Source organism: Phaenicophaeus curvirostris, chromosome 29, assembly GCF_032191515.1.
Source record: "Phaenicophaeus curvirostris isolate KB17595 chromosome 29, BPBGC_Pcur_1.0, whole genome shotgun sequence".
Lineage (NCBI taxonomy): Eukaryota > Metazoa > Chordata > Aves > Cuculiformes > Cuculidae > Phaenicophaeus > Phaenicophaeus curvirostris.
In genome coordinates, this window is record NC_091420.1 from 1,676,788 (window position 1) to 1,703,460 (window position 26,673).

The following is a 26,673-nucleotide window of genomic DNA, read 5'->3' on the forward strand; positions in this document are numbered from 1 at the left end:
CTGAGGGCCATGGGTTAGTGATTGATGGGGATGGTTGGACTCGCTGATGTGGTGGGTCCTTTCCAACCTGGTGATTTTGACAGTCAAGCCATTCCCCAACCGTGTCCCTCTGTCCTCTCCTTGCCCTTCCTGGGCCAGTAGAATCCAGGCTCCCTCCCGGCTCCCCTCGCATCCCATCCTGCTCCAGTCTCTAGAGGCAGTGACTTTATTCCCTTTTGAATCCGGAGTCACTCCTGCTTCCCAAGCGAATCCAGCCAGAGCCGGAGGGCAAACTTGGTGCCGGTGCTGACGCGCTCCACGTCGTCGCCTTTGGTCGGGATGGTGCGCAGCAGGATCTGGGTCGGGATGCGGGTGCTGCGGGCGCCGCCGTCGCTCAGCTCCGTGATGCTGGGAGAGGGAATGGGATCAGGGAGCTGTGCAGGGCCTGGGGTGCCGTCCCCCTTGTCCCCATCCTTACGGGATCGAAGCCGGCAGCGCATGGGGGATGCTTCCCAAATTCTCCGCTCCGTCCTCCGTGGCTGCGACAGCCGCCAAGACTGGGGGCTCCAACCAAGCGTAGGCGCTCACCTCGCTCTCGCTGGGGCGCATCCTGGCCTGGACCCCAACCCAGAGCTCAGGATGGGGAATCACCCCCCCTCTTGTATAAACTGGGATGAACTGGGACGCTCCCGGGGGGGACGATGTGCTCACCTCGAGCTGCTCGTGGGGCTCGGCGCAGCGCAGCAGCAGGTACGCCACGATGGAGTGACGGCTCGGGGACCCCCAGCTCAGCAGCGCCGGAAACACGGACTGGGGGAGCCCCCACCCCACTGGTGGGGACCACGGGGGCCACCAGCCAGCCCCACGGGCATCCCCGGCCCCACGGGAGGGGACCCAAGGGTGACCCCCAGCCCCATGGGCACCCCCAGCCCCACAGAAAGGGACCCCAGAGCCTCCCCAGCCCCACCAGAGGGGACCCCAAAGCCACCCCTCAGCTCCATAGATGGACACCCTGGGTTCAACTACATCCCCCAGAGAACAGAAGGGGACCCCAGAGACACCCCAGCCCCATGGGAGAGGACTCCAGGGTGACCCCAGCCCCATGGGCACCCCAGAGCCTCCTCAGCTCTACAGGAGAGGACCCCAAAGCCACCCCAACCCCATGGGAGAGGACCCCAGCATGATCCCCAGCCCCATGGGCACCCCAGAGCCTCCTCAGCTCTACGGGACGGGACCCCAGAGACACCCCAGCCCCATGGGAGAGGACTCCAGGGTGATCCCCAGCCCCATGGGCACCCCAGAGCCTCCTCAGCTTTACAGGAGGGGACCCCAAAGCCACTCCAGCCCCATAGGAGAGGACCCCAGCATGATCCCCAGCCCCATGGGCACCCCAGAGCCTCCTCAGCTCTACGGGAGGGGACCCCAGAGACACCCCAGCCCCATGGGAGAGGACCCCAGGATGATCCCCAGCCCCATGGGCACCCCAGAGCCTCCTGAGCTCTACAGGAGGGGACCCCAAAGCCACCCCAGCCCCATGGGAGGGGACCCCAGAGTCTCCCCAGCCCCTCGGGCACCCCCGGCCCCACACACTGGGCTCCTGCCCCACCACAGTTACCTCCCAGAGGCCGAGCATCCTCCAGGAGAAGCCCCCCGCTCGCAGCCGCAGCCCCGTCTCCTCCTGCAGCTCCCGCAGCCCCACGCCCAGCAACTGCGGCCGAGCCGGGGGGTCAGGGCACAGCCCCCACTACCCCCCCTGCACCCCCACTACCCCCCCAGCACCCCCTTACCTCCTCGCCTGGCTCCACCATTCCCCCTGCGAGGAGGTCACAGCGTGTTAGGGAACCCCCAGAGGAACTAGCCCCCCTATTTTTTCACACACACACACACCCCCCCGGGACTCACCGGGTGGCACCCAGAGCCCGGGGAAGGTGCTGAGGCGGCGGGCGCGGCGGGTGAGCAGGATGCGGCCACCGCTGGCCTGCAGGAGGGTGGCCACCCCCACGGCCACCCCGCTGCCCTCCAGCGTGGCCACCGGCCGCTCGCCCCGCTGGCCCAGGCGCTTGGCGGGGCAGAAGGGGGGTCTCTGCAGGGTGGAGGGATGGTAGGGGACAGGGAGGGCACTGCAGGGGGGGGGTCACCGGTCCCCACAAACCTTGAGCAGCGCGGCCACCGAGCCGGGGAAGGGCTGGGCCGACAGAATGAAGCGGTCACCGTGCAGCCGGCAGTTCACCAGCACCGCGTCCTCGTGTGCCGGGCAGAGGGTGCCCGTGACGCTCTGCGGGCGGAGGTGACAGGGTGGGGCTGGTGCGGCCACCGCCACAGCACCATGACGGCCACATAGGATCCACAGTGACCCTTCCCATGAAAAATTTTTTCCTGATGTCCAGCCCTGGTGGAGCTTGAGGCCGTTCCCTCTCGTCCTGTCCCCTGGCCCTTGGGAGAAGAGCCCAGCTCCCTCCTCTCCACAACCTCCTCTCAGGGAGTTGCAGAGAGCAATGAGGTCTCCCCTCAGCCTCCTCTTCTCCAGGCTAAACCCCCCCAGCTCTCTCAGCCGCTCCTCTTCTTCTCCAGTCCCCTCCCCAGCTTCGTTGCTCTTCTCTGCACTCGCTCCAGAGCCTCAACATCCTTCTTGTGGGGAGGGGCCCACAACTGACCCCAGGATTCGAGGAGCGGTCTCCCCAGGGCCGAGGCCAGAGGGAGAAGAACCTCCCTGGCCCTGCTGGCCACGCCGGGTCTGATCCAAGCCAAGATGCCCTTGGCCTTCTTGGCCCCCTGGGCCCCTGCTGGCTCCTGTTCAACCAACACCCCCACGTCCTTCTCCTCCAGGCACTTTCCAGCCAGCCTTCTCCTAGGCTGGAGCTGCTCAGGGTTGTTGTGCCCCAACTACGTGGCTCCTATGGTAGCCACGGCACCACGATGGCCACCTCCCTGCTATATGGTAGCCACACACCGTGCTGGCCCTTGCAATGGCCACTGCCACGGCCCTGCAAGAGCTGCTGTGACGGCCACTACGATGGCACCGTCACCATGCTACGATGGCTACCGGCAGGGCTGCGATGGCTACCGCCCTGGCACCGAGACGGCCACAGCCACGGCCCAGGGGTGGCCACCAGGGTGCCGGCATGGCCTTGAGGGGGTGTCACCCCCTCCTCCTCCCCCCTCCCCCTCCCTCCTTGTCCCCTTGTGTGTTCCCCCACCCCCCTACCTGTCCGAACGGTGCCGGCCCCCCCACTCCCCCCCCGCGCCGCACGTGCACGAGCACGCGCGCCGCTCCCGCCATGGGCGCTGCGGGGGGCGTGGCTTCCGCGAAAGGGGGCGTGGCTTCCGCTGGACTCCCAATTCTCAGATCCCAGTGGTGGGCGTGGCCATGCAAATGAGGGGGCGTGGCCACGCGTGGGAAGCAGCGTAGCCAATGAATGAATGCTCCGCCCCAGGGGGCGTGGCCAAACGATTCACTCATCTGGGGGCGTGGCTTTAAGAGAAGGGGCGTGGCCTAGCGCGCCCCCTACCGGCTGCCACCCGCCCCCCCCCCCCGCCCCGCCAAGCGGACCCCGGGGCTGCGGCTGTAGGTCCCGTTTATTCAATCCGCACCTCGCCCCGTAACCACCGCCCCCCCCCCCCCGCCACAAACCCCGCGGTCACGGGCCCCGCACGGTGCTGGCGATGAAGGACTCCAGCACGAAGATGGTCTCGTCCACCTGGCTCTCGCTGGCGTCGATCCTGCGGGGAAGGAGGGGGGGAGGTGATGGGAGGGGGGACACACACACAACCCTGACCCCGTCCTCAGTCACTGTCCCGCTGTGCCCATCGCTGCGTGACCCTGGCCCCATCGCTGTTCCCATTAGGATCACAGAATCACCAGGTTGGAAAGGACCCACCGGATCATCGAGTCCAACCATCCCCATCAATCACTAACCCATGTCCCTCAGCACCTCGTCCACCCGGCCCTTAAACCCCTCCAGGGAAGGGGACTCAACCTCCAGCGATCAACACTGCCCAGTGATCCTTTATGTGAAAATTTTTTTCCTGGTGTCCAGCCTGAGCCTCCCCTGGTGGAGCTTGAGGCCATTCCCTCTCGTCCTGTCCCCTGGCCCTTGGGAGAAGAGCCCAGCTCCCTCCTCTCCACAACCTCCTCTCAGGGAGTTGCAGAGAGCAATGAGGTCTCCCCTCAGCCTCCTCTTCTCCAGGCTAAAGACCCCCAGCTCTCTCAGCCGCTCCTCTTCTTCTCCAGCCCCCTCCCCAGCTTCGTTGCTCTTCTCTGCACTCGCTCCAGAGCCTCAACATCCTTCTTGTGGGGAGGGGCCCACAACTGACCCCAGGATTCGAGGAGCGGTCTCCCCAGGGCCGAGGCCAGAGGGAGAAGAACCTCCCTGGCCCTGCTGGCCACGCCGGGTCTGATCCAAGCCAAGATGCCCTTGGCCTTCTTGGTCCCCTGGGCCCCTGCTGGCTCCTGTTCAACCAACAGCCCCAGGTCCTTCTCCTTCAGGCACTTTCCAGCCAGACTTCTCCTAGGCTGTAGTAAACTCATGCCGGTGCCACTGTGCTGTTGTCCTCATCCCTGTCCCCACCCAATCCCTGTCCCCATCCTCCCGTGTCCCCGTCCCTCACTTGTTGACGTTGCGTTTGAGGGTCTCGAGCTGCTGGCGCTCCGGGGCCGTGATCATCTCCTCGATCTCCTGCAGCTGCGCCTCCTCGGCGCCCGTGGCCTGCATGGACGCCAGGATGGCTTCCACGCGCTGCGACTTCTCCAGCAGCCTCCTGCGGATGGGGGACAGGCCAGGAACCGGTGGGATCGGCCACCTCAAACCCACTCCCTGGCCTCACGATGAGTCCCAGCACTCACTTGTTCTCCTTGGTCTCGTGCTGGCGCCGCTCCATCAGGTTGGCCACGCTCTGGGAAGAGGCAAGAGAAGTGGGACAGAGTCAGCGCTGGAGACGGCACAGAGGGAGAAGCCCGTGTTCCAGCAGCAAAATCCGAAATGACTGGTGGAACCGGTGACACCATCTGGGAGAGACCCAGGATGGAGGAAGAGAACCGCGCCATGAGGAAGAAGTAAGACAACAACCATGTGAGGTGATGGAGGACAAGGAGGATGAGAACTTTGCATGGTGGAGGAAGAGAAGGAGGAGAAGAAGCACATGTGGCAGTGGAGGAGAACTATGTGTGGTGGAGGAGGAGGAGAATGAGACGTGGTGGTGGTGGAGGAGGAGAAGACGTGGTGGTGGAGGAGGAGGAGGAGAAGACGTGGTGGTGGTGGAGGAGGAGGAGGAGAAGACATGGTGGTGGTGGAGGAGGAGAAGATGTGGTGGTGGTGGTGGTGGAGGAGGAGAAGACGTGGTGGAGGAGGAGAAGATGTGGTGGTGGAGGAGGAGGAGGAGGAGAAGACGTGGTGGTGGTGGAGGAGGAGGAGAAGACATGGTGGTGGTGGAGGAGGAGGAGAAGACATGGTGGTGGTGGAGGAGGAGAAGAAGACGTGGTGGTGGTGGAGGAGGAGGAGAAGCAGACATGGTGGTGGTGGAGGAGGAGGAGAAGACGTGGTGGTGGTGGAGGAGGAGGGGAAGAAGACGTGGTGGTGGAGGAGGAGAAGACGTGGTGGTGGTGGTGGAGGAGGAGAAGCAGACATGGTGGTGGTGGAGGAGTAGGAGAAGCAGACATGGTGGTGGTGGAGGAGGAGAAGCAGACGTGGTGGTGGTGGAGGAGGAGGAGAAGCAGACATGGTGGTGGTGGAGAAAGAGGAGAAGCAGACATGGTGGTGGTGGAGGAGGAGGAGAAGCAGACATGGTGGTGGTGGAGGAGTAGGAGAAGCAGACATGGTGGTGGTGGAGGAGGAGAAGCAGACATGGTGGTGGTGGAGGAGGAGAAGCAGACATGGTGGTGGTGGAGGAGGAGGAGAAGAAGACATGGTGGTGGTGGAGGAGGAGGAGAAGAAGACATGGTGGTGGTGGAGGAGGAGGAGAAGACGACGTGGTGGTGGTGGAGGAGGAGAAGCGGACATGGTGGTGGTGGAGGAGGAGGAGAAGCAGACATGGTGGTGGTGGAGGAGGAGAAGCAGACATGGTGGTGGTGGAGGAGGAGGAGAAGCAGACATGGTGGTGGTGGAGCACTACTGGGCTCCACCACACGGAGTGGGATCACACTTGGGGTGCCTGGATTTCCGCCCCCGTTCAGGAATATTGGTGTGGATGAGGACCTGACAGGGCTGAGAGCAGTGCTGGTGGCTCTGGGGCCAGGTGGAGCGAGCAGAGTCGCTGGTGGGTCTCCAGGGATGTCCACACGCAGCCCAGGCCGTACCTTGTAGCACCTGTGCAGCAGCATCCGTGCGGAGGAGAGGACGTTGACGGTGTAGAGGTAGAAGGTGCGAGAGGGCGCGTGGTCGGGAGTCTTGGGAATCTCCTGCCGGTGGGAGAGAGCAGGGGTGAGGGCTTCCCCGTGCCACACGTCCCTACGGAACCACGGGAGGTGTTGCCAGCATCCCTGGCTCACGGGAGCCATGCTTGGAAATGCTCATTCCCAGGAGAGTCGTTTTGGGGGAAGCAAGAGAGCAACGTTCGCTCCTGCTTGGAAGAGGCTCCGAGATCTCCGAAGCCTCCAGATCCATCGCTTCTCCAGCCCCGGGTGCGCACGCTCACCTGCAGGGACACGAAGTTCTCCGAGAGCATTTTGTAGAGCATGTCCTTGGCTTCCTTAGCCGGGATCATGGCAAAATCCTCCACCTGCTTCTGCTCCAGATGCTTCTTGCGCAGGAGCAAGCGGAATATCCTGGCACAGCGGGAACCAAACCTGAGCGGGGAGAGGGAAAGGAATGAGCGGATGGAAGCGAGGAAGCGGGGGAGAGGTCTCCGAAGGGTGGGCCTCACCTCTCCTCCACGATGGACTCCAGGGTCGCCGTCGCCAGGGACGTCAGGGCCTTGTGGAGATCTGGAGGAGGTCAAGGTCAAGGGGTAAAACCGGGAATCGCGTTAGGGAGGGGACAACGCTGGGTCAGGTGGTTCCGTTCCAAAGGATACTGACAGTGTACATGCCCCCGCCGCTGTCCCCGGATTTACCCACAAACTCCAGCTGCAAGAAGAGAGGAAAAAACAATAATTCAGGGCAACCTGAAGTAATAAAAATCCCAATTTTCAACAAAGCCTGAGTGTAAAAAGGGATACAGGGGTATTATGGAAAAAAAAAAAATCGCTGATCTTAACAGCCTGAAACACTGACTGCAAGTTTTAACACTTCTAGAGGCAGTGGAAAAGGGCTTTTCCCTCGCTCCGAGGTCTCCCTGGTGCGCAGCTGAAGGGAGGCAGCGAGCGGCACAGGCGAGGAGCTGCCATCCAGCAGGATTTAATTCCTTTCCACAGCCCAGTTCCGGCGTTCTGGAAGCCCGGATAAGCCGCCTTCCTTACCGGGTCATCCGCTAACAGGGTGAGGTACTGATCCAAAACCTGCTTCCCGATGTTGTATCCGGCTGGGAGGGATCTGAATATCTACGGGGCGGAAAAACAGGGTGGGAGAAATGGAGTAACCGGCTTCTCTAAATCTACAGGGGCTTGGCAGGCTGTTCTGTCCCGATCCGGACCCAGAACGGAGCCGTGTGAGCGGAGAACGGCCTCGGCTACGCAAAAACCAACCTCGTTGGAGGAGAGCGGCTGGGTGTACGGCGCTCCGGAGGACGTGGTGACCTCGCTCATCCGCAGCATCGTCCGCACGATCTCGCTGCTGGTCTGGTTTGGGGAGGAAGGGAAAACAGCTCTTGGTGTGGGAGAAGCGGAGTCCTGGGTTTCTCCCCGCCTGCCTGGGGTTTAAAACCTTCCCCTCACGATCATCAGGGTCTCTCCGGGCTCCCGGGAATCCCACACACCTGATCCATGCGGTTGGCCACGGCGCTGATGATGCTCTGGTCTCGGAAATGCTGGTGGAAGCGGTCGATGTTGACTTGCCAGTAAATGCCATCGTCAGGCGGAGGCTGAGGGGGGGAACAGTGAGAGAGGAACCCCCAAAATTGGGGAGAGGAGCCCCGAATCCAAGGGAGAGGAGCCCCAAAACTGAGGGAAAGGGCCCACAAGAAACAGAGGAAAGGAGCCCCAAAACCGAGGGAGAGAAGTTCCAAAACTGAGGGAGAAAAGCTCCAAAACGGAGAGGAGCCCCGAAAGCCAAGTGAGATGAGCTCCCAAACAAAGAGAGAGGAGCTCCAAAACTGAGGGAAAGGAGCCCCAAAAACTTATGGAGAGAAGCTCTGAAACTGAGCGAAAGAAGCTCCAAGACCGAGAGAGGACTGACAAAAATCAAAGGAGAGGAGCTCCAAATTGAGGGAGGAACCGCAAAACTGAGGGACAGGAGCCCCCAAACAGAGAGAGAGGAGCCCCAAAAACTGAGGATTGACAAAAACCAAAGAAGAGGAGCCCCAAAAACTGCAGGAGAGCATCCTGTGCCTTCCCAACTCTGCGGATGACGTTCCCGGTACCTCAGAGCTCTCTCCACCTCGCTTCTGCTTTTTTGCCTTGGGTTCGCTGCCCTCCTCCGCGTCCTCCTCACATGATCGTCTCCGCTTCCCTTTCCCTGTCGAAGGAGACGATGTTTCCTGCTCCAAACAGCCGTTACGGTGTCCGAGTGCTCCTCAAAACCCCCACGGGGCTGCTCACCAACAAGATTCAGCCGGGGCACGGCGTACATCTCCTTCTCGTTGATCACCAGCGTGGGCGCAGCCGGCCGCGGCGCCTCAGAGCCCTCGGAGCTCTCGGAGACCAGCGGGCACCTCTGGATAAAGTGCGTGTCCGCCAGGCGCACAAAGGTGTTGGAAACCTCTGTGTAATCCATGGTTTTCCCATCTGGATCAGAGGAGAGAGAGAGCGGTGTCGAGCTCTGCCAGCTCAGTGCTGTTCCTGCGGCTCCAGAGAACGTGATCAAAGAATCACAGAATCACCAGGTTGGAAAGGACCCACCGGATCATCGAGTCCAACCATTCCCATCAATCACTAACCCATGTCCCTCAGCACCTCGTCCACCCGGCCCTTCAACCCCTCCAGGGAAGGGGACTCAACCCCCTCCCTGGGCAGCCTCGGACACTGCCCAGTGACCCTTCCCGTGAAAAATTTTTTCCTGATGTCCAGCCCTGGTGGAGCTTGAGGCCATTCCCTCTCGTCCTGTCCCCTGGCCCTTGGGAGAAGAGCCCAGCTCCCTCCTCTCCACAACCTCCTCTCAGGGAGTTGCAGAGAGCAATGAGGTCTCCCCTCAGCCTCCTCTTCTCCAGGCTAAACCCCCCCAGCTCTCTCAGCCGCTCCAGCCCCCTCCCCAGCTTCGTTGCTCTTCTCTGGACTCGCTCCAGAGCCTCAACATCCTTCTTGTGGGGAGGGGCCCACAACTGACCCCAGGATTCGAGGAGCGGTCTCCCCAGGGCCGAGGCCAGAGGGAGAAGAACCTCCCTGGCCCTGCTGGCCACGCCGGGTCTGATCCAAGCCAAGATGCCCTTGGCCTTCTTGGCCCCCTGGGCCCCTGCTGGCTCCTGTTCAACCAACCCCCCCAGGTCCCTCTCCTCCAGGCAGTTTCCAGCCAGACTTCTCCTAGGCTGGAGCTGCTCAGGGTTGTTGTGCCCCAAGGGCAAGACCCGCCATTTGGCCTCGTTAACCCTCCTGCCGTTGTTCTCAGCCCATGGATCCAGCCTGTTCAGATCCCTTTGGAGCCTCCCGACCCTCCAGCAGACCCACACTCCCACCCACGATAATGCCACAGTCCTCAGAGAACTGCTATGGATGAGCTGGATCGGGATGAGAAGCAGCATTTCCAATCCTTCCAGCAGTGAGGCCGCTTTGGGCAGCTCCTTCTCCACGTTCCCACTCCCACAGAGTCTCAGGTACCGCATTCCCTGAGCAAAACTGGCCTCCACCAACCGCTCCACCACCTCCTGCTCTCAGATCTCATTTTTCTAAGGAGATTCTCACCTTCCATGGTCTCAGTGAGCCGGTCGGCCACCTTCTTCACCAGGGCGCTCATGGTCATCTGCCCGTTGAGGAGCAGCTCCTCGGCCAGCAGCTCTCCGGTGTCGCCGTAGAGCGTCTTGGCGGCGTAGATGTAGCGTGGGTAGCGCAGGATGCGCAGCACCCGCTTGCACTGGGCCTCATATTCCACGAATCCTCGCTTCTGCAGCTGGTAGGTCACCAGGTTGTGTTGGATGAGGACGCAGAGGGCTTTCTTCACCTGCCGGAGGCGGAGCGGGGCTCGGATACGGACAGAGAAACTGGTAGAGCCACACGGTTTGTGAACCGCTCTGTGCTGGGGACGCCCCCGCTGCCCTCGGCAGCCTCTGCTGGGGCTTCACCACCCTGTCAGTGAAGGATTGTTCCCAATATCCAACCTAAACTTCCCTCTGGCACAACTTGAGGCTGTTCCCTCTCATCCTATCACTTGTTCCTTGGAAAAAGGGCCCGACCCCAGCCTGACCCCAACCTGGATCTTCAAAGAGCGATGAGGTCTCCCCTCAGCCTTCTCTTCTCCAGAATAAACAGCCCCAGGGCCCTCACCGCTCCCACAACCCCTGGGCTCCGATCCTTCCCAGATCTGCTTCCTTCTCCAGACATGCTCCAGCCTGGATCCCCCTGCAGATCCTCCTGCCCTCCAGCCATGGATCCAGCCTGGATCCCCCTGCAGATCCTCCTGCCCTCTGACCATGGATCCAGCCTGGATCCCTCTGCAGATCCTCCTACTCTTCATCCATGGATCCAGCCTGGATCCCCCTGCAGATCCTCCTGCCCTCCATCCATGGATCCAGCCTGAATCCCTCTGCAGATCCTCCTGCCCTCCAGCCATGGATCCAGCCTGGATCCCTCTGCAGATCCTCCTGCCCTCCATCCATGGATCCAGCCTGGATCCCTCTGCAGATCCTCCTGCCCTCCATCCATGGATCCAGCCTGGATCCCCCTGCAGATCCTCCTGCCCTCCATCCATGGATCCAGCCTGGATCCCCCTGCAGATCCTCCTGCCCTCTGACCATGGATCCAGCCTGGATCCCCCTGCAGATCCTCCTGCCCTCCAGCCATGGATCCAGCCTGGATCCCTCTGCAGATCCTCCTGCCCTCCAGCCATGGATCCAGCCTGAATCCCCCTGCAGATCCTCCTGCCCTTCATCCACGGATCCAGCCTGGATCTCTCTGCAGATCCTCCTGCCCTCCATCCATGGATCCAGCCTGGATCCCTCTGCAAACCCTCAATCCCCTCGTCCGAACCACGGATAAAGACATCAAACCTACAGAGAAGCTGGGGTTACGCTCTCCTCATTAAGTGAAATAACGAACCATCTCTCCCGCTTTAGAAAAACAACCTGATTTTTTATGAATTGAACCTCTCAAATTTGTCCTTCTCCAGCTTTTCCTGCCCCGTTTTCCCTTCGGGAGCAGCAGTGGTGGCGCCGGAGAACTTGGTCTGAGGTGGGAGCGCTCCAGGCCGCGTTACAGGGCCGCAGGTGAGCTGGAGCCGTACCTGATCCAGCAGCAGCCCGGTGCCAGCAACGATCGCCCGCAGTGGCTGAGCGCCCGTCCGGATGAGGTACGTCCCTATCTTCTCCACGATCTCCCCAAAATGTTCTTGGAGCAGGAGGGAGCAGAGCTTTATCTCCGCCTGAGTCATCGCCACACGGATCAGGACGCCCTGGGGAAGAGCGCAGAGGCCTTATAGCTGGTTTTGGGGGGTGGGAGGGCAGGGGTGGGGGGAAACCCATCCGTGATCCGTCCTGGAATGGGGAGACGTCGGGAGAGCAGCTGGAAACCAGCGCCTGGCACGGCAGAGGGGGTGAGGGGACACACACGGCTGCTCTGGGTCCTGTCCTGGGGGGGGCTGGGGTCCCTGCTCCCCTCCTCGAGGGGGCTGGAACCTCTATCAGAGGGATTGGGGGTCCCCACGTCCCCTCCCGGGGCTGGCAGCCCTTCCTTTGGGACCTGGATCCGTAGGGCCCCCCCATCCCAAGGAGCCACTTTGTCAAGGGGGCTGGGGTCCTCCTGTCCCCTCCCAGCTGGGATGAGTCCCCCCTGCTCACAAAGGGAGGGGAAAGGGAAGGGTGGCAGCCTCTTCCCTCAAAGGGAGGAGATGAGATGGAATGAGAAGAGGAGAGGGGTCACCCCTGCCTGGGAGTTTCGGGGGGACCCCCTGCCTATGAAGAGAGAATATGGGATGGAAGGAGAAGTGGGATTGGGGGTGGGGGGGAGGATGATTGCCCCTGCCTGGAGATACTGGGGGGACCCCCCGCCCACAGAGGGAGGGGAGGGGAGGGGATGGAAGGAGAAGAAGTGGGATGGAGGAGGGGGTTGTCTCCTCCTGGGGGGTGGCAAGGCCTGGACCCATGGGTGCGCCCCCATCCCAAGGGGCGGCCCTGTCACAGAGGATGGGATCCCCGTGCCCCTCCCAGCCGGGATGCCCCCTCCCCTCACTGCCAGGGCTTCCTATCAGGGCTCTCGGAGCCGCCCCAGAGCCCTCGGAGCGGCCTCGCCTCGCCCTCGCTCACCCAGCCCCTGCCTCAGCCCATGCGGCCGCCATGGCAACCGCCGCTTCCGGTTCCGCGCCCTCCACTTCCGCCCGCGCCTCGAGGTGACGCTCTACCCGCGCCATTCGCTGCTCCGGCCTCGGCGGCGGGCGAGCGCACCGGAAGTGCGAAGCCTACTGGGGAGGGGCGGGGGTTCCGGTTTAGCCGCTCTGGCCGGCGCGGGGGGAGCTCTCGCTGGCCTGGCGGAGGACTGACGGCAGGCGCAGAAGATGGCGGAGGCCTCGGCGGCGGCCGCCGTGCCCCAGCACCGCTTCTTCTGCCACAGCTGCAAGGGGGAGATCAGCCCCAAGCTGCCGGTGAGCGCCGGGGGCGGGGGAGGCCGCGGGGGGGACCGGGGAGAGCGGAGGAGGGGGGCTCTCAGCGCCGCCGCCCCCACCGTGGGAGCGGTCCCGCCCCCCCCCCCCCCCCCCGTGGTGCCTTTGAGGGGGCGGGGGGAGCGGCATGGGAGGGGTTAACCCCCAAAATAAAGCCCTGAGGGTAGGGGGACACCCCCCCCATTGTTTTGTGGGCAAAGGGTCCCCCAAAACCTACAGATGGGGGAAACCCCCCCCCATCCCCTTGATTTGTGGGCAGGGGTCCCCCCAATACCCCCAAAGAGGGGTGACCCCCCCCCCATCCTCTTCCTCTGTAGGCGGGGGGTCCCCCCAATACCTCCAGGCAGGGGTGACCCCCTCTCCCCCCCCCCCCAATCCCACTTTTCCTTCCACCCCATATTCTCTCTTTGTGGGCAGGGGGCCCCCCAAAACCCCCAGGCAGGGGTGACCCCCCCCCCCCCCTTCTCATTCCATCCCATCTCCTCCCTTTGAGGGAAGGGGCTGCCACCCTTCCCTTCCCCTCCCGTTGTGGGCAGGGGGGTCCCCCAAAACCCCACAGACAGGGTTGACCCCTGTTTCACCCCCCCCCCCATTCCTTTGTGGGGGTCCCTGCAAACAATTCTCTCCCTTTATGGGCAGGGGCTACCCCCCAAAACCCCACAGACAGCGTTGACCCCTTCTTCGCTGCCCCCATTCCTTTGTGGGGGTCCCTGCAAACAATTCACTCCCTTTATGGACAGGGGGTACCCCCCAAAACCCCACAGACAGGGTTGACCCCTATTTCATCTCCTCCATTCTTCTGTGGGCATCCCTGCAAACAGGGGTGACCCCCCTCCACCCCATTCCCTCTCTTTGTGGGCAGAGGGTGCCCCCCAAAACCCCACAGATGGGATTAACCCCCTCTTCCCCCTCTTCACCCCCCATTCCCCCCCCACAAACCCTACAAGTGGGGGTTTCCCCTCTGTGCCCCCACCCCCTCCCCTCCCTTTGTGAGCAGAGGGTTCCCCTCAAACCCTGCTGCCCCCCAAAAGCCTGAGGACACCTTGACCCTCACCTCAACATCCCTGTGGGAGCGGGTTTGTCCCCTGATCCTTTGGGAAGCGCTGATGTCCCTGCAGCGGGGGGTGCAGTGGGGCCCCCTCCCCGCTTTTATCCCCTAAACTGAGCCCGCGGGGTTTCTGGGATGGGGGGAGGTTGAGCCCCAGCAGAGCCAGACGGGGTCCCCCGAATCCAGGGAACCCCAAGGGCTGCGAGAGGAGGTGACGAATCCCCTCGAAGGGAGCAGCTCAAGGTAGGGTTGGGCTGGGGTCACCTCGATTTTCTCCTCCTCCCACTTTCAGGGGTTGAAGGCTGGAGTTTGGGCTGTGTTTGCTGGGGTTTGGGGGCCGTTTGGGAAGAAGGGGCAGGAGCAGGATGGACACAGACACAACTCGGGGGGCTGCAAACATGACTTTGGAGGAGGTGGAGGTGAACGGAGCAGCTCTCTCGCGCAGCTCCCTGCATCCCTGCCCCTCTGAGTGGTGTGGGATGGAGGAAAGATGTCTCGGCAGCCAATATCTGCAAGCTGCTCCACATCCAGGTCCGATTCCGTTGCTGTCCTTGCTCTGCTGCAGCCAGGGATGCGTCTCCTGCAGGCGGGGAGTTTCAGCTTCATTAATCCCAAAAGGTCATTCCTGAGCTTCCTCGGGATATCTGCATCTGGATCCATCCCACCTCTTCATCCCAGGAGCTGGTAGCTTCACCTTCAGGTGCTTCACCTCCCTCTCACCTCCCAGATTTTGCTCCATTCTCTTTTTACCCCATTCCCATCTCTTTTTCAAGGAAGCGCTGACCAAAACCAGCTCAAATCCCGTCCTTCCCAGGACTCCAGCTTTCTTGCAGCCTCAGTCCTCTCTCTTGCTTAACCTGGGAGCAGAGCTCCAGGCCCTCTCCACAAAACCCCTTTGCATCCCTTTTTTGGGATCTGATGTGCCGGGAGCCGCTTCCTTCGCTTCTAAATTGGGAGCAAAGTCCCTTCTGCTTGGCGTGGGCAGGAAAGAGGTCACTGAATCCTCTCCCTGCAGGATGCTCTCCCGGTTCTCCCGGCGTCTCTCGCTCCAGTTTCTATTTCAGGAGCGCCCAGAAACCCAGCTCAGGGTCGAGGCCTCGCTGGAGGCTGTTCTGCCTCTCCCGACGGGCTCTGCGCTTGTTCCCCTCTGGATTCCGGTTGGGATGAGCGTTGTGGAGCTTGTGGTGGGTCTGGGGCTGCCGGATTTTACGTCCTGGATGTTAAATCGCCTCTTTGGAGCCACGATCAGAGATGGAGTTGAGAGCTCTGGTTGTCCGTGTCCCGGCCGTGGGGTGGGGACGCACACGGACAGGTTCTCGGTGACGCCGCTTGTTCCCAAACCTGTTCCTTCGCTCCATCCCTTTGAAGGAAAACGCAGCTAGAGCTTCCTCACGCCCTTCCTGAGCCAGGTGGCTCGCCTGGGAGAGACTTTTCCAACCCTTACTCAGCACCAGGATGTGCCCTGAGGAGCGAGGATGGAGCTTTGCTTTTCCCTGAGGGTCAGGAACGACTCTTGTCTTTGTCAGGAGGATCTGTGACACTAAAAGGAATAAAGTGGGAGAATCCAAACCTGTTTTCTGGGATCAGGACCCAGCTCTGTGCCCCCAGCCTCTTTGTCTCCCACTCCTGCCAGGCAACTTCTCTCCTTGTCTTTGCTGAAACAAAGCAAAAGCTGAGCGGGCTAGTTTGGGGGTTCCAAAGAACTCCAGCCCTGAGGATAATGGGAATTGATGGGCGATGCATGGAAAAAAATAACCTGTCTGGGTTTTTTAGCTTCGCATCCATGAATTGAAGGGTTGGGAAGAGGAATGGGTGCTGCTTGTCGTGCGTTGGAGCGAATCGCGGGGGTAAATGGCACCAGGGAGAGCAGGTGAGGTGGGAATGCAGCACGGATCCCGCTCCGAACACAAAATATAGAATCAGAGAATCACCAGGTTGGAAAGGACCCGCCGGATCATCAGGGAGTTGGAGAGAGCAATGAGGTCTCCCCTCAGCCTCCTCTTCTCCAGGCTAAACCCCCCCAGCTCTCTCAGCCGCTCCTCTTCTTCTCCAGCCCCCTCCCCAGCTTCGTTGCTCTTCTCTGCACTCGCTCCAGAGCCTCAACATCCTTCTTGTGGGGAGGGGCCCAGAACTGACCCCAGGATTCGAGGGGGAAAAGGAGCTGTTTGGGAAAGGCTCTGGGATACGCGGAGTCCGGCAGGCGTCTCCTCTTCAGGGTCGTTAGGTCTCAGCTGCAAATCGGAGCGAGGAGCAACAAACCCTTGGAATTGCTTAGGAGCAACCAACGTGAACTGAATCCATGGCTGGATCTTTGTGAGCCCTCTCCCGTCGCAGGGCTGGGGTGTCCAGTGGGTTTTGGGAGCGAAGCTGCTGCAGGCGGCCTCCTGCTGCGCTCTTCTCCGTCTCGGAAGCTGCTCCAGCTGGGAGGCGAGGCCTCTGCGTAAGCGCGGCGCCTGGTGATGTTGCAGCCAGGGCTTTGCTTGGGAAGGAAAAGCGGAACGAGATGAATTGAGGTGTCTTGAGGGCTCGTGTGCCCTTCCGAGGGAAACAGAGAGCTGGGAGGAGGCTGATACCGAGCTGGCAGGAAGGGGAAGCCGAAGAGGGTGAACACGGGGCTGCCTTGGCGAAGACATTGTGTTACCAGGCTGGGAGATGCTCTGATAACGCCCCAGGAATGCGATCGGCCCTGGAGCTCGGCAGGACGTTAGGAGCAACCGGCTGGCTTGGGTGTCCTGGCATTTTTTTCCCCTCTTCTGTGTTGAAGTTTCCTTCCAGGAGCGAGCCGTTTCCTTCTCCTAGTGGATAAACCCCTGGCAGGTGGGACTTGCTGTGTGTTCCCTTCGCCACATCCCAAATCGTTCGCTTGGGGCGTGAGGACGGGGCGGCAGGCGGAGGTGACGTTGGTGATTAGCGAGCCTGGGTTGGGCATGGAGTCCTCGGCGGTGAAAATGGTTCAGTAGGAAAATGTCCAATGGATTTATCCCCTGACTCGGATATTCCGGAGCGTCTCTAAGTTCCCTGCGAGAGCTGCCTTCCCTCCGCGTTGAGGCTGTGTGACCCGCAGCTCCTCGGCTCTCTGGCACCAGTTTAATGGAAGGGACTTTGCAGTGGCCTCCTGAATGGCTCTTTTCCCAAATCCCATGATCCAGACAAGCCTGAGGATCCAGGTGGCTTGGGCTTTTCTGTTTCATTTTCCTCAATCCGCCGCTCCCCTTGCGCAATCTCGATACGGGTGATTCGCTGTTCCACGATTATCAGTTGAGGTCAATAAAGTCCACTGGAACTGGGCTTTGGAATCCTCATAATGAAACTGAAACTTCGGATTCCCAGAGTGCCTTTGCAGGGTGGAGGAGCTCAGGAACCCCTGGTGGACTCTGCAGCATAACTGAGCTTTTTCTTTTCCTTCAATCCCAAGCTTGGGGCCTAAAACGAGTCTCCTTTTTCTTCCCAGGAGTACACTTGCCCGAGATGTGAATCCGGCTTTATTGAAGAAGTCACGGATGATTCCAGGTAAAGGCGCACGTGGATGCGCCGTTTGGTTTGACGCACGCGTACGTTTCCTCTGGGATCGTGGGAAGCCTCTGAAAACGGGACGAGGAGGATAAAATAAGGAATGCAAATGGCCTACAGGAAAGCTGGGGAGGGGCTGTGATCTGGGAGTGCAGGGATAGGGTGGGACTGGATGGGCTTTGAGGTCCCTTCTCCCCCCAGAGCCATTCCACGATTCTATGAAAAGCTTCTACTTATACATTAGGGTGGATTAATGCTGGATGAGACTGAAAACACAAGTGGCTGTCGATGTGTTTGAAAGACAAACAGACAGGGCGTTCCGGGATGATTCAGTAGTGGACAGGGACGGTAGGACTCAATGATCTCAAAAGTCTTTTCCAACCAAGCAATCCGATGATTAGGAGGCTCTTCCAGAGCCCAGAGAGCTGGAATGCAGTTTTCTTCCACGCTCAGGTCATCCCTGGCCCATCCACACATCTTTTAACGTCCGTAGTCTTGTTCTGTGCTGGGAAATTGCCGTGCCGTGTTCCTGCAGGCGGGCTCCGCTTGCTCATCCCATGATGGAGCCTCCTAATCCCAATGGGAGCTGTTTTGGGAAGGGTGGCTGACTCTCACTCCCCTCTTTTTTCTGCAGTTTCCTAGATGGCAGCAGCACAGACGACAGCCAGTCCACGCAGTTCACGGAGGTGAGTTTCTGGGCCTTCCTTTTGGTTTTTAAACCGGTCGTGACGCCGTTTCCAGTCTCGGCTCCAGGTGCAGCGTGTGAAGCACCTTCCCTTCCTGCCTTGTGAAAAGGACAGTGGATCTTCTGAAAGGCTTTGAGTCACTCGGCAGAGTTTGAGGAGACGCTGATGTTTCCGGGGTCGAGACCTGTCGGAGGTTTCCTCGCTGGGCTGGGCAGGAAAGGAAGGGCGCTGGGATGCTCAGCCAGGGTGGTGCTGCCTGAGGGCCTTTTCCTCCCTGCTCCGAGTTGGTCCAGAAATGCAGCTGTCTAAAAAGTCTAAATTTATAACAAAATCCATAATTCGGAGCAGGAGGTGTTGGGCGCTGAGGGCTGGAAGCGTCTTTTTTTACCCCGTTACCTACAGAGCCGGACGCGTGCCGACAGCCTGAGCTGAGCTCTGGGAATACGCGCTCCAGACTCTTCTGAGTTGCCCGGGGCACGTAGCTGCAGCAGCAGCTCCTCTTCCTGACCCCAGTGTGGCTTTCAGCTCAGATCCCTGCTCCGTTCCTCAGAGCTCGGTTTCCCTTCAGGCTGAGCTGTGTAAAACAGATGGGAATAGCATTTCCGTGTGTCTCCTCTGCCAGCAGGCCTTGCTTTGAGCCCAGGTTATCCATTTGACTGGTTATTGAGGACTTTTACTGTTTCCCTGGTCCTGTTGGGATTGCTCTGCGGTGTCTTGAGCTGCAGCTCCTAGCTGGGGTTATCCCGGGAAGGTCTGGGGTCTGGGGTGCTGCCGAGCCCTCCTCACGTGCCGCAGTGAAGCCTCGTGGCCCTGCATGAGAAACAGGGGTTGAAATTCCTCTTCAGCTTCATGTTTTGGATCTGGATCCCTCCTGTTTGCTTCTGTGTACTCTGGTTTGCCTTTCCTCCCCTCCTCTTCAGCCAAACCTGTTTGTCTCCCCCAAAAAATCATGTTGCCTTTATATTCCTGCTCCCCAGCATCCCAGAAATGATAAATGATGAAGCCATCCCCACTCGTAGCCCCGGTCTTGGTTTACAAAGAGCTCTGGGATGTGTAAATTTAAACGGCTTTTAGGATTAATAATAAATGAAAGTCTCCCCTGGCTGCAGGCGGAGCTCTGTGGGGATCGTAACCAGAAGGAGAACAAGCAAAACTCTGTCTGTGAAGCATTAATTCAGGGATCGGGTCATAAACTTGGCTTCTTCCATTCCTCCGATGCTGGATTGAGCCGGACAGAGCCCTGTAAAAGGAGCTGATTGGGTGGGAGACGGAAACGAAGCTGCTTTGATGGTGTCGCGGCGCGCGGCGAGGCTCTAGAAGAGAACAGCCCTCGTGTTTGGCTCGGTAGCGTTTAATTCCGCAGGGAATCCAAGGGCGCCGCTCCTTCAAATATCCCCTTTGCAGCATGGAGCGCGTCCCGCCTGGCACACGGCGGGTTTATTGGCCAAAACTCCTGGATTTGTTGTGTCCTGCGAGCTCATTGTTCATAAACCAGCGTGGTGAATCCCCAGTGCCCTCCTCAGCTGTTCCTTTAATCCACGGAATTGCAGAAGGAATGAAACCAGATGAGTTTTGCAGGCGAGGGTGGCCAAGGGAGCTTGGCTGGGAGCTGTGGATCAGGATGGGGATGCCTCGTGGCTGGATCCTGGCTGTTTTCCTGCCCCTCTTGGTGTCTCTGCCGGCGGGGAGCTCCGCAGAGCCCCTCGATTGATCTGTGCCCCGTTTCCATCTGTGTTTCCGCTCGGATGTGCTCAGGGCTGAGAATTGGACTCGGACAAGGAGCTTTTTGCAGGTGAACGTTCCGTAGGGCTGGGAATCACCTTCTCTCCTGTGGCCGGAGCCCACGGAGCAGCGTTACGCCTGCACACCCTTTCCTTAGCGGCTGTTCCACGCTGCTCTGGCCTGTGGTGTTGGCTCCAGCGACTGGAGGTGTGGACACTCCTCCTCAGGCCGCGCTTCTGTTCCCCCAGAGCACTTGGTGAGCCCGTGACTGCGGGCGCCTGGGTGTCCAGCCTTATCTCTCCTCAAATTCCAGCCCTGGGACAGAGAACCCGACCCTCACAGTGCCCTGGGTGGCTTAACAACATCTGCCTTGTTGGGATCTGTGCGTAGCCGTCGTGTTGGCCTTCCCGGGGGTGGAACACCACATTCGTTTGGGCTATAATTAAGTGTGTTTGCCAGACTTTTTTTTTTTTTCTTTTTTTTCCAGGAACCATGGTAACCGCATGAATTTGCTCACTTGCTTCTGTCGAGGTGGACTTTGCTGCCTCTGTGCAGGCAGTGGAGTCACCGGGAACCAGTGACGGAGCTGTGCGTGGTTTTTCTCTCCCCTTTTCTCCCCCTGCTCAGCTTTGGGACCATTTGGACCACACAATGTTCTTTCCCGACTTCCGACCCTTCCTGAGTAGCAGCTCACTGGATCAAGACAGCAGGGACAACGAGAGGGGCCACCAAGCCCACGCTGACCTCTGGGGACCCAGCCGACCCCCGCGATTGCCCATGACGCGGCGGTACAGATCCCGGGGCAGCTCGCGCCCCGACAGATCTCCCGCCATCGAAGGGTGAGTGCCCCGCTCACCCCCTGGAAGTGTCTCCATCCCACACGGAGCCTTGTGTTCCCTTCTGGAGTCCTCAGCACAGGAAGGACCTGGAGCTCTTGGAGCGAGCCCAGAGGAGGCCATGGAAATGATGCAAGGGCTGGAGAACCTCCCGTACGAGGCCAGGCTGGGAGAGTTGAGGTTGTTCAGCCTGGGGAAGAGAAGGCTGCAAGGAGACTTTAGAGCAGCTTCCAGTGCTGAAAGGGGCTCCAGGAAAGCTGGGGAGGGGCTCTGGATCAGGGAGAGGACGAGGGGAATGGTTTTGAGCTGAAAGAGGGGAGATTGAGATGAGATCTTGCGGAGAAATGTTCTGCTGTGAGGGTGGGGAGGCCCTGGCCCTGGTTGCCCAGAGCAGAGGTGGCTGCCCCATCCTTGGAGGGGTTCAAGGCCAGGCTGGATGGGGCTTGGAGCCCCTGATGCAGTGGGAGGTGTCCCTGCCCATGGCAGGGGTGGGACTGGGTGGGCTTTGAGGTCCCTTCCAACCCAAATCATTTTGTGGTTCCCTATCAGTGATAAATATGGGATTTGCGGTTCGAAACCTGACAAAACGGGGTCGGGGCACTTACAGTGGGTGACCCTCAGACCTGGAAGACGCAGGTTTTCCCATCAGCCGCTCTGCCCTTCCTCCCCCGCGGCGCTAATTGGAGCTGCCTGGTGGGAAAGGTGGGTTCTGCCAACCCTGACCACAGGGAAGCGAGTCAGTGCCTGGGAAGCTCAGTCATTTCCTCTCGCAGCCCTCCCACACTCGAGTGAATGCGCATCACTTCTCCCTAGTGCTGTGCCTCTGCCTAAGGGCTGGCCCTTCCCCACGGGGATTTACTGAGCCCTGGCTCTCGCAGCAGCGTTGTTGTGATCAACCAGAGCAGCGTTTCACCTTTCGCTGCCTGTTTTTGCCCTCTGTTTATTTGCTCAGCCTGTTCTTTCTCTTTCGATTCCCCCCGCTTTAGGATCATCCAGCAGATCTTTGCGGAGTTTTTCACAAACTCGGAAATTCCTGGCTCGCTGCACCCTTTTTCCTGGTGAGTATCACGTGGGGCTTCGGTCACGGGTGTCCACACCAGTGAACAGCCCTGCTCTGGTGCCCAGGAGCTCCGTTTCGGTGGAGGAGAAGCTCCACAAGAACCAGCAAAGTGCCCTCGTAGGCCAGAATCCAAACCACATCCCCGCATGCATCCAAAGCCGTGGGACCAGTAGAGTGAGGGAGGGGGTTCTGCCCCTCTGCTCCGCTCTGGGAGACCCACCTGGAGCCTGTGGCCAGTTCTGGAGTCCTCAGCACAGGAAGCATGTGGAGCTGTTGGAGCGAGTCCAGAGGAGGCCACAGAGATGATCCGAGGGCTGGAGCACCTCCCATACGAAGCCAGGCTGGGAGAGTTGAGATTGTTCAGCCTGGAGAAGAGGAGGCTGCGGGGAGACCTCGTTGCTCTCTCCAGCTCCCTGAGAGGAGGTTGTGGAGAGGAGGGAGCTGGGCTCTTCTCCCAAGGGACAGGGAACAGGACGAGAGGGAATGGCCTCAAGCTCCACCAGGGGAGGGTCAGGCTGGACAGCAGGAAAAAATTTTTCATGGAAAGGGTCATTAGGCAGTGTCCGAGGCTGCCCAGGGAGGGGGTTGAGTCCCCTTCCCTGGAGGGGTTTAAGGGCCGGGTGGACGAGGTGCTGAGGGACATGGGTTAGTGATTGATGGGAATGGTTGGACTCCATGATCCGGTGGGTCTTTTCCAACCTGGTGATTCTATGATTGATTTTCCTGGTACGGCCTGTCTGGGAGGATCATGTGAACCTCAGGGCTGGTTTGGGGTGAATAAAACAGTTTCCTTGACTCTCTGCCTCCCTTTGCAGGAGTGGCATGCTGCACTCGAATCCTGGGGACTATGCGTGGGGACAGAGTGGCCTCGATGCCATTGTCACCCAGGTAAGCGCCGTGCACGTGCCCACATGCAACAAGTCCCTGGGCTTTGATCCGTGCTCCTCTCCGGTCAATCCCGCTGCTGGACACAAGCCCTGAGTGGTTTTGGATGAGGATTAGGAACTTTCTGTCTGCTTGTGCCCTGCCTTGTGTGTAGGAGCAGGACTTGGACTTTATTCCCTTGGGAATACAGGATCTTAGTGACGTCTCGGGCAGCTCACACATGATGTGAGGCTCGCAGGTGCCTCTCAGCGAGCTCCACAGAATCCAACGGTTAAAATCTTCAGTGTCAACTCCAGATCTCTCACCAAATTCATCAACTTGCAGGCATGAGCCATTTCCCCTGTGGTTTATGGAGGGATGAGCCGAGTCTGCTCCCATTCCCTGGCACCGTTGTCTGGCTCCGTTGAGGTTTGGGGGGTGCCCATCCCCACACAGTCTCTCTCAGGGCGTTGGCGTCGCTGGGGTTGAAAGAGCAGACGGCTGCTTTACCGAGAGCTAATTTGGCTGCTGGTGTCGTGCCGACGCCTTCTGAAAGCGCCCGGCAGAGCCATCTGCTGCCGTTCGGAGTAGCCCCCGGCTTCCCAGGCTGCGTCACACGCCCGTCTCACCCGCCTTACTCACCGCTTCCCAAAAATGAGCCTGCAGCCCACACGGCCGCTCCGAGACGGCACCTTCCTCCTGCCACCCCGCACCCAGCAGAGCAGAGCGAGCCCTGCGAGGGGGCTGGTGTCACAGTTCAAGTTGGGGCTGGATACGTGGCTCCGCTCGGCTCCCCGTTGGGGCTGGAGCAGCAGCCCTGCTCATCCCATCCCTTCCAGCCCAAATCATTCCATGATTCCATGACTGCAAGCAGGAAAGGTAGGTTTGAACAGCACAAACGGTGCTGCAGAGGAGGAAACAGTCACTCGTGCACAGAATAGCTCAGCCAGGATGAAACGGGCTCCGCTTGCTCCCAGGGCTGGGAATGTTGCTGGGGTAGGCCACAATTTTAGTCACCTCAGGGGCTTTGGGAGCTGGTTGGAACCATCCCCAGGGAATGGCCTGCGCCGAGTTGCTCGTGCCTGGCCCCCTGGTTATGGGCTGGAGCGCTCTCCATGCCCCGGGTTTGTGCTCTTCACAGCAAAGCCATGTCCCTGCTCCTGAGCACGGCGTGTTTTCTTTTCCACAGCTCTTGGGGCAGTTGGAAAACACGGGACCACCCCCAGCCGACAAGGAGAAGATCTCCTCGCTCCCGACAGTGACAGTAACTCAGGAACAAGTCGGTAAGTGAAATCCATCCCCGGTCTCTTCCTCTGTGTCCCTGTCCCTCGCCTCCTGAGGCTTTGACGTGCGCATCCTGAGCTCCCCGCTCCCTCTGCTGAGGATCAGCCTCTTTGCTGTGTCCCAGCGCTGCTGCGGGAGGGTGGAAGGCAGAGCCGCTCCATCCTCCTGACTGTCTCTGTGGACTTGGGCTGGGAACACTCGTGTTTTCTGGCTCAGGAGACCCAGAGCTTTGTTGCTGCTGCTGCCATCTCCGGCGTTCGGTTCCCTGGGACTCCCACATCGCCGTGGATTCAGGCCATCATCACAGACCTTCCTTCCACAGAGCCTGCGCAATCAGTCGCTGCCGTTTTGGCCTCCCTACCCTCGATTGCTTTACCTTCCCCAAACCCCTTCTGTTTGTGCTGTTGTTTGGCCTTGCTGGAGCTGGGCTTGGCCTGTTCCTTTCTCCTCTTCCAAACTGGCTCACGGCAGGGCTGGCAGATGAGGCTCCAGGCGTGTTCCTGCTTCTGGGAACACTGTGTGGAACTTGGAGGCCCTCTGGGGTTCTCACAACCTTTAATGGTTTTGCAATCAGCTCATCCTGGGGCTTTTTCTCCCCGTGTTTGTCCTTGAAGGCCCAGAGGATCCCGTTCCCTCCAAGCCGCTCTTGGTACTGGAAGCTCAAACGCTCTGTTAAATTGCTTGATTAGAAAATCTGTTTCCACAACAGGTATTTGTGCCTGATGCTTTTTATACCTCTGGCTCCTCTCGTCTGGGAAGCATCTGAATTTCCATGTTGTAATGCTCAGTCTCGCCCGTTTGGGTTGACGGAGCTCGGGCCTGGCGGTCACAGGAGGCTGAGAGCTCGATCCGAAGGAGGCCAGAAGGGATTTTTCCAGTCTCCCACGGTGGAGGGGGAACATTTGGAGCATCCCCGCCAGCCTCACGTAACTGCTCATAATCCAGGCGAGGAAGTTTGAGCAGGACTAAGCGAAAACACCTGCCGTTTGGTTCATTTTCTCACTGCAGAGAGCGTAGGGAATTCTTTGATGGCGAGCGCTACCCACCCCAGTGGGTTCTTCATGGCTCCTAAAGGCTGGAAATCATATTCCCGGGGAGGCAAAGCTGCCTCCTCACCCTCCTCGCTCTTCCGTCTCTTCCAGATACGGGTTTGGAGTGTCCCGTGTGCAAAGAGGAATACACAATCGCCGAGCAGGTCCGGCAGTTACCCTGCAACCACTTCTTCCACAGCAACTGCATCGTGCCCTGGTTGGAGCTGGTAAGAGCCTGCGGGGCTGGGGCTCGGGGCTGTCCCGGCTCCCAGCCAGGCCCCGCGGGGGCATTTCCAAACCAGCCCAGTGGCCTTTCCCTGCAGCTCCTGCCTTTTCCTTGCAGCACGACACGTGTCCCGTCTGCAGAAAGAGCTTAAAAGGGGAAGATTCCACTAGGCAAACGCCAAACCCAGAGCCGGCAGCGAGTAACAGCTTCGACAGCGACAGCCACCTACACGATCGATGGACTTTCTGACAGCCGGGGCGCTCCGGCCGGCGTCGCTGCTGCTGCTGCTGTTCATTGTATTCGAATCCGAAGGGGAAAAAGGAATAGCAGGGAATGGGGGGCAGGGGAGGGGGTCACTGCACCGAGCGCTGTCTTCTTCCTCAACCTAAACTGGCATCTCCGAGCGAATCGCGTCTCCAGCGGAATCGCCTCTTTAGTCCTAAATTTGGAGTGATTTGACTTGATTTCTTTTATACTTGTGGAATCTTGACTTCCACGGGGCCGCTTCGCAGGGGAGGGAATCGCACGGAGCGGGGTTTGGGAGAGCCTGAGGGCTCCGTGCGGCCTCCTCCGTGTTCCCAGTGGGAAATGAGGAGGGGGAAGGCGTCCCCGGTGCAGTGCTCCCTGTAACCAAGGAGGGGATGGAAAGGAGAAGAGCTTTAACTTCTCCCCTCTGCCCCCTTTCCCTGCCCCTTGATCCAGGTTTGCGGGATCAAATCCAGGAGGATTTTTCCCTCTCCCTCTTCCCTTCAATCCGAGTGAGGGCGGCTCTGAGGTGATGATGGAGGCACTGAGGGGCTCCGGAGCCCTTCGGTGCCGGGAGCAGGAATGCACCGAGCGGGATTTTCTGTCCTTGGCGTGGACTCTTTGTTCAGTGGGGTTTTCCTGACCCTCTCCGGGTGCCGGTGTCCCCACACCCGTCCCTTCTCCCCGAGTCGTTTAGGCCCCTTAGCTGCCTCCTACCACGTGGACCACATTAAGGAATCCCTTAGGAAAACAAACCTAACTCCGTAGCCATTTTAACGGCCGATCCCTCGATTTAACCCTCCCTTAGTCCGATAACGTTAAGAAAATCTCTATTTTTGCGGATTATTGTTTATGGGGTTTCTTTTTTTCGCCACCTCTGTTAACATCTCACCCATCTCTGACTCTGTTTTTATCGTCCGAGGACCGACCGCGCTCCCGGCCCCCACAAAACCATCGTGTGGGGACCCCGAAACCCCGGCTGGGCCCGGCGCCGGGCCGGAGGGAGGGCTCGGTCGCGTCCCAACGTGTCCCCGCTTCATCGCTGTCTGCGGTGTACTACGTACACTCGAGTTCTGTGTGTGTTTGGTTTGCTATTTCATCAAATAAAGGCCTTTCTAAAGAAGAGGAGATGTGGAAAAGGACGGTTGGGGCTCGAGGGGGTGGTGGAGGAGCTCGGGGAGCTCTTGGGACACCAGCAGGGATGGAAGGGACCTCAAGGGGTGGCTCAGAAGGGCTTTCGTGCAGAGAAAAGTTCTTATCCCAGAGCTGGATTGGGATGGTTGAGCCTGGCTGGGGAAGGGGTAGGACTTTTTGGAGGCATCGGTGTTGTCCTTGCTGCTGTCCCCCTGGAA

The 26,673-nt window shown here is 59.8% G+C and overlaps 3 protein-coding genes across 3 annotated transcripts; 1 reads left to right on the plus strand and 2 right to left on the minus strand.

The window, feature by feature from the left end:
- Window positions 1-195: 195 nt before the first annotated feature.
- On the minus strand, window positions 196-3,259 carry NUDT17 (nudix hydrolase 17). The gene is made up of 8 exons (XM_069878378.1): window positions 3,185-3,259; window positions 2,175-2,254; window positions 1,882-2,099; window positions 1,767-1,792; window positions 1,595-1,687; window positions 691-789; window positions 458-594; window positions 196-387 (listed from the first exon to the last, which is right to left on the minus strand). The coding sequence occupies exons 1-8, from the start codon at window positions 3,257-3,259 to the stop codon at window positions 228-230; spliced, it is 888 nt and encodes a 295-aa protein (XP_069734479.1). The 3' UTR covers window positions 196-227.
- On the minus strand, window positions 2,072-12,552 carry POLR3C (RNA polymerase III subunit C). Its single transcript, XM_069878608.1, has 16 exons — window positions 12,456-12,552; window positions 11,438-11,605; window positions 9,904-10,159; window positions 8,608-8,793; window positions 8,430-8,524; window positions 7,827-7,931; window positions 7,597-7,689; window positions 7,372-7,452; window positions 6,988-7,039; window positions 6,838-6,898; window positions 6,610-6,760; window positions 6,272-6,373; window positions 4,823-4,872; window positions 4,588-4,737; window positions 3,611-3,699; window positions 2,072-2,254 (listed from the first exon to the last, which is right to left on the minus strand). Exons 2-15 carry the CDS (start codon window positions 11,582-11,584, stop codon window positions 3,618-3,620), a joined length of 1,611 nt encoding a protein of 536 aa, XP_069734709.1. The 5' UTR covers window positions 11,585-11,605; window positions 12,456-12,552; the 3' UTR covers window positions 2,072-2,254; window positions 3,611-3,617.
- Window positions 12,553-12,638: 86 nt separating this feature from the next.
- Window positions 12,639-26,446, plus strand: RNF115 (ring finger protein 115). The gene is made up of 9 exons (XM_069878525.1): window positions 12,639-12,790; window positions 17,308-17,366; window positions 18,001-18,052; window positions 20,402-20,613; window positions 21,597-21,668; window positions 22,486-22,558; window positions 23,724-23,817; window positions 24,961-25,076; window positions 25,193-26,446. The coding sequence occupies exons 1-9, from the start codon at window positions 12,704-12,706 to the stop codon at window positions 25,322-25,324; spliced, it is 897 nt and encodes a 298-aa protein (XP_069734626.1). The 5' UTR covers window positions 12,639-12,703; the 3' UTR covers window positions 25,325-26,446.
- The last annotated feature ends 227 nt before the right edge of the window (window positions 26,447-26,673 follow it).